Here is a 6,817-nt window from a genome sequence, read left to right on the forward strand (position 1 = left end):
TTAAAGGATAAAAAACAACATTAATAATTTAGAACAGATAGATTTAAATAAATTTGTAATTGTATACGATTTTTAAACTATTTCAAAGGGAATGAAAAAAAAACAAAGAAAACAAAATATAACATTAAATTTCAGAAGGGTTTATCTTTACGGACGTTCTGTATGACTATAAACAGAATTCCCTTGATTAACCAAAGGTATTTACGTATTACACCGACCACACCGATAAATAAGTCCAAATATGATTTTTATTAGATTAAATAACAAAATCTTCCAAACCTAACCTAACTTAACCTAACCTAACCACACTTAGGTTAGGTTAATTATTAGGTGTGGTTGGTATAATACGTAAGTACCTAACCAAATAATTTGGCTAAAAGGCTTCTTTATTATCTTGACGTGCAATTTTCTCAAATAATAAAACGACAGTTAGTTAATTGGTTTCATTGTTGGTTCCTGGAATAAGTTTACAAATTCCTCGATCTTACACATTCTAGGTGTCATCCAAGCTGGTCCTAAGCCTAAGACTGGCCTGAAACAATATTATTTTTTTCAAACCTTCAACTGTCTTTAATCAATGGTAACATAAACACACTTCACATTAAACGCACTTCACTTAAACATGGAAAAATTTAACGTTTCTTTCAAGATGTAATGAGTAAATAGTAAATTAGCACTTATCATCTTGCTGCAAATATTAAGATTCGCTAGGAAAAAGTATCTGATCATGTACTTTTCATTAATAAACGTCGAGCACTTTCTTTTGATACCACAAAGTCTTTTTGATACTACAAAGTCTTCTGATACTACAAAGTCTTTCTGATACTACAAAGTCTTCTGATTCTACAAAGTCTTTCTGATAATACAAAGTCTTTCTGATACTACAAAGTCTTCTGATTCTAAAAAGTCTTTCTGATACTACAAAGTCTTCTGATTCTACAAAGTCTTTCTGATAATACAAAGTCTTTCTGATACTACAAAGTCTTCTGATTCTAAAAAGTCTTTCTGATACTACAAAGTCTTCTGATTCTACAAAGGCTTTCTGATAATACAAAGTCTTTCTGATACTACAAAGTCTTCTGATTCTAAAAAGTCTTTCTGATACTACAAAGTCTTTCTGATAATACAAAGTCTTTCTGATACTACAAAGTCTTCTGATTCTAAAAAGTCTTTCTGATACTACAAAGTCTTCTGATTCTACAAAGTCTTTCTGATAATACAAAGTCTTTCTGATACTACAAAGTCTTCTGATTCTAAAAAGTCTTTCTGATACTACAAAGTCTTTCTGATAATACAAAGTCTTTCTGATACTACAAAGTCTTCTGATTCTAAAAAGTCTTTCTGATACTACAAAGTCTTTCTGATACTACAAAGTCTTTCTGATACTACAAAGTCTTCTGATTCTACAAAGTCTTTCTGATAATACAAAGTCCTTCTGATACTACAAAGTCTTTCTAAAACTACACAGAGATTAGCATATACGAAAATAAATAACAAGATCTTCATTTAACGCTTAGTTGCTATTACAGGAATATAATAAAGTACTTTTTCCAAAATATTTCATTATATGACATAATAAAGCAAAGATTTACAGGACGGAAAATACAAATGAAGGGAACAGAGGTAGGTTATTTTAGCCAGTAATTCCTTTCATCACAATAATGATTTGACTCATAGCTTTAAAATAAATAGTACTTTTACACTTTTAAGAGACCCCGTTTATAGCTTATTAGCTCCAAAGTGTTTAAGAACTACTTATTTTAAAGTTTTGAGTCAAAATGAGTTCACATAGATTACAAGGGTTGTAATTTAAAACCCATTTAAGTTAGAGGCTGTAATATCAGAAAAGAACTAAAAATATGCATGATTATAATTGAAAAGAAATGCAGTAGAATGTGTTTAAAAACAAGTTTTACAATAAACAGAGCCAATGCTTGAGCTATAAAATATTTTAAATCCGATTTTAAACTGTATGGTATCATATAAAGGTTATTAGAATAGGTATTTTGTTCTGTTATAACATAGATGCAGCATGTAGCATGTTAGAAATAATTCTTTGTGATTTCTATTATTCTGATATTTTGATTTTTAAATATTCAATGTACCATGATTTACTTACATATCAGATTCTGGTATTGTTTCGTCCGTTTTATATATGGGGTCAAAATTATATTTAATACGATGTTTCCTCTGTATGTATTTGTGTCTGACTCCATATTTGATTAAGTTTAAGGCCGATGACAACGCCCTTGTACTGGGGTTTCCTGAAACTAAAATTACAAGCTTAAGGCACATTGATTTTTATGCAAGCGTGTGAAAAAATTGTTTATACAGATCACTTTGCAGGGACAGAGTAATAACAACTAGCTTAATATTAACCTAATGTATTGTAATGACAAACGATTTTTTATTTTAAGTTTTGGTTAGTATTGTAGTTGATTGACGGAGTTTAAATTTAAAACTAGTGAACCTGTGCGGATCAATGCCCCGCAAAATAACACATGAATTTAGAAAACAAATTCGTCGTATTATATATTGACTCGACAACAAAAATAAACAGTAATAATGAAGCCTCAGAAGGGAAGCAGTCCAGCCATTTTCTAGCTGTATGTGTATTATATTTAGTAAATTAATAAGTTTTCAAGTTCAAGTATGTTATCGGCAGCGAGCAAGGTTATAGGGTAGTTAAAGATTGTTAAAACATTTTATGTTTGTGTAATAACATTATTCACATGAAGTAGATGATTTGTTTGATTTGTCGATCAGCTGTTTAGTTTCAAATGAATTAATAATGTCAAATATTTGTGATTTAAATACATAAATTATTATTGTAAAGTTTTCTAAATCATGGTAACTTATTCTCCACTAAATTTTACTATTCCCAGCATTAAAATAAAGTAGTAAGATCTATTATGGGTAAACTTTAAGTTACACAATCCTTGATTGAAATGTAGTAGGTATACATTAAGAGTCATAATACACAGCAATCATTATGTAGTAGACTTTGACTATTTTCAAGTAACAAACATATGTTTCTGTAAATAAAAATTATCTCCATGTTATCCTTATGGAGAAATATGAAACTTTAAAGGGCTCCAGGGCCTCAATCTCTCATTATTTCCCTAAAAAGAAAGTTTCCTGCACAACTTCACGTTACCCTCTTTCCAATGACACCAAAAACATGTCAATCGGGTAAGTAGTTTCGGAGGAGTAATTGTCACAAAAAACCTGTTTGCGTATTAAATAAGTATATATAGATATAGATGGTGATTGATATAAGTGTGCCAGCGGTTTTATTCGAAAACTATAAGAGATATAAAAAAAAGTTAAATAATAAGTGCCTTGGATTTTTTATTAAAAAAATTATAGTCCAGTCAAAAAAATATTTTAGCCACCATTTTTCCAATATGGCCGCCAACTTTGATTTTTCTTATAGAACACCCTGTATTTTATGATGTATTCTGGTAGAAAAAGTTATTTTAAGACGATTTTATTCTTGTAATTTTTTTCATAAACCTAACCGTTTCAAAGATAATAATGGTTAAAGTTGTGAAATTTTGAATGGTTTTGGAGCAAAACAGCTGGCATCGAAACTCTTTCTCATGCAGAAATTTCAAAACTTTAACCATTATTATCTTTAAAACGGTAAGGTTTATGAAAAAAATCACAAGTATAAAATCGTCTTAAAATTACCTTTTCTACCAGAATACATCATAAAATACAGGGTGTTCTGTAAGAAAAATCAAAGTTGGCAGCCATATTGGAAAAATGGCGGCTAAAATAAATTTTTTGACTTTGACTACAATTTTTTAAATAAAAAATCCAAGGCACTTACCATTTAACTTTTTTTGATATCTCTTATAGTTTTTGAATAAAACGGCTGGCACACATATATCAATCACCCTGTATAGATTAACCATTAATATTATAGCATGTTTAGCCTCTGGATCACGTAATTTACTAATAAAAAGGTTAAATACCTGTAGTACTGTCAGTGATCCTGGAATTTAGGTCAGCGACCCAGGTTTCGAACCTAAAGGTTCATTTTCAAGCAGGTACCAGTTAAAAACACATAATCCTCTTCATAACTGTGGAGAGTCGTTATAACACGTAAGACACGAACACGAAAACACTAAACATTAAACAAAATTGGCCAATTATAATACTGGTACGGTAGCGTGCGTGGTGTAGCCGGTCATGACTCATCTTTTGCCGGCTACACCACGCACGCTACCGTACCAGTATTATAATTGGCCAATTTTGTTTAATGTTTAGTGTTTTCGTGTTCGTGTCTTACGTGTTATAACGACTCTCCACAGTTATGAAGAGGATTATGTGTTTTTAACTGGTACCTGCTTGAAAATGAACCTTTAGGTTCGAAACCTGGGTCGCTGACCTAAATTCCAGGATCACTGACAGTACTACAGGTATTTAACCTTTTTATTAATATTATGATTATCAACCAATTATGTCCTTATGTTTTTGTATCTAGTTATACACACTTTATCAATGTTTCTTACAATGATAACTCTACCAAGTTAATACACAGATGCAAAAGATTGTAAACATAAAAAAAAATATGTTAGTATTTTCAACTTATATGGCCTAGGGTGTTTAATAAACAAGACATCTTGGATCACTTGCAATGGAATTGGATAACCAGTTACTTACAAAATACCTCGGTGATCATTCCAATAACGATTGTCTTGCCAAAATACTTGTTATTGTCTTTTGTACTTGTCTCAAGCGTTTCTGCAAGCTTTTTCCACCTTATTTCCTCCATTATTTTATTTAAATTCTCTTGCTTCGTCGCAGGTTTCTTGAATCCTAACGAATCCTTCAATAACATTACATCTTTGGCTTTTTCAGCGGATTTTCTAGTCTCTGTCGACGGATTCCATACCGGTACTTCTTCCCTGTCTTTTTGCTTGAACTCTATGCAGTTCGTCTTCCACCCCCTCCCTTCGAGGACTACGTTGCTTGGACCAACCATAAAACTGTAAAAGAATTTTCGCATTGACATAAAAAATGGGTATTAGTCTAGTTAAAATTGTGCATTAAAATTACTTTAAAAATTAAAATAATTTTAAAAGAACGACATATTGTTTGTATATATTCTTTAAGTGTTCAATCGTAATTAGAGTTACATGTGTAGCAAAAGATAGTAGAGTTTTTGTTTGGTGCAAATTTCAAGAGTTAGGCTCTTTGTGTTTGGATGGAATACTTGTAAATGCAAAAAAAAGCAGGTTGGCGAATGATCAGCAATAAATTCCAAGGTCATAGTAAAAGAGCTAAACTTTTTTGTTAACTACTCACTCTTCTGTTGTTTAGAATGTTCAATGTGTAAACACTAATAATTACTTGCATTTGGAGAAATTGGATCAATAAGAACTATGAAACCATGGGGTCTGTTTATAACACTAGACGTCCATGCTAAACTGTGGGGGCTTTGTGAGGGCTGAGACAATGTATTTACTAAGGTGGGTGGATGAAGATTTCGTAAAAAAGGTAGGAAAACGTTTCAGCCCAATTCATGAAAACATTTTTGACAAATTAAGACGAAATACAGGACTAAAGGAAGATTTCGCAGTCAGCAGATAGCTTATACCTTTTTAAGTATAAATAGCCATGGAAATAAAATACTAATTCTTTACTAGAGTATTCTTGGGTGTCTACAGATGTTTTCTCGTTCTCAAGATAAACAATTATTGGACGTTAGGACAATCATGGAATGTGTTTACCTTACTTGAACGGCACATCTTGATGTTCATTGAAATGAAAATATTCCTGATATCTTTTCATAAGAATGGCGCAGTCTTCTAGGGCTACGCATGGCCTAGTGCAAGTAGTTGAAATAACCACATATTTTGCCGGGAGTTCCACTTCAGTTATAACCTCATCCTCAAAGTCCGTCCTTAAAGGTAGACCTCCCCATTGCTCTTTCGTTAGAACCTTTAAGAACCTAGACATTGTAAGGACCTAGAAAACACGAATCAAATTAACTATGGCAACAAACATTTATGACTTGGGTGTACTAGTATTCGGGGTTAAATATCATATTTTAAAAACTTAGTCCGTCTTACCAAATAATTGTTGTAAAAACCTAAGTTAAGTGCATTATTGTAACATTGGCTTATTATGAAAATAGTTATTTTTAATAAAGTATCAGTCATTATAATTATAACATACGTTTGAATAGTTCCTTTTATATATTAAGGAAACATAATTGTTTTTCCTAAAATATGTCTCAATAGATGAAAGTGAAAGGTATGAAAACAACTGTCTTTCAATTTTGAAGACAGCCTCATTAAATAGATACATAGGTTTTACAGATGAAGTTAAAACTATTTTGACGTGATAGTGCTAAAAATATTCTAAATATGAAACTAGTAAATATAAAAACACATTTTACCTTTACCTTATTTTAATGCTGTTACCTTTTTATAGTTTGCTCCAACATAGAATTATTTGTGACAACATTTTGAGTACAAGTTAAGAGAAAGACAACCTAATGAAAATACTGGTAACTGGCTCTTTAATTAGATTAATAAAATACAGCATTCACTGAACCCCAAAAATAAGTAAAGTGTATGAAGTGTAATGGGAACTAGAATAATACTGATAGTGTAGTACTAATGAGGTGGTGTAAATGTAACGAAGGAGCTACATTATCATGTTTCATGGTGCTTAAAGTTGATTTATTATCTGATATCAAATATCAGTAACGCTTCAAAGTAATGTTACACTTTGTTAAAGATCATCAGGTTTTGGTTTAAATTCATATATTCATTCAACAGGGGAACTAGTTGTTTAACGT

The 6,817-nt window shown here is 31.1% G+C and overlaps 1 protein-coding gene across 2 annotated transcripts; it reads right to left on the bottom strand.

The window, feature by feature from the left end:
• Nucleotides 1-429: 429 nt before the first annotated feature.
• LOC128983911 (uncharacterized) lies at nt 430-6,496 on the bottom strand. Of its 2 annotated transcripts, none has more exons than XR_008489970.1 (5): nt 6,438-6,496; nt 5,742-5,979; nt 4,672-4,997; nt 2,120-2,270; nt 430-532 (listed from the first exon to the last, which is right to left on the bottom strand). XR_008489970.1 is itself a non-coding variant. In XM_054403174.1 (5 exons), exons 2-5 carry the CDS (start codon nt 5,968-5,970, stop codon nt 430-432), a joined length of 804 nt encoding a protein of 267 aa, XP_054259149.1. In that variant the 5' UTR covers nt 5,971-5,979; nt 6,438-6,496. The 2 variants fall into 2 exon arrangements, 1 of the variants encoding a protein (XP_054259149.1); XM_054403174.1 differs by having other exon boundaries at nt 5,747-5,979.
• Between the last annotated feature and the right edge of the window lie 321 nt (nt 6,497-6,817).

This window comes from Macrosteles quadrilineatus, unplaced genomic scaffold (genome assembly GCF_028750875.1).
Source record: "Macrosteles quadrilineatus isolate MER2022 unplaced genomic scaffold, UCM_ALF_1.0 Scaffold_2__2_contigs__length_208266976, whole genome shotgun sequence".
Lineage (NCBI taxonomy): Eukaryota > Metazoa > Arthropoda > Insecta > Hemiptera > Cicadellidae > Macrosteles > Macrosteles quadrilineatus.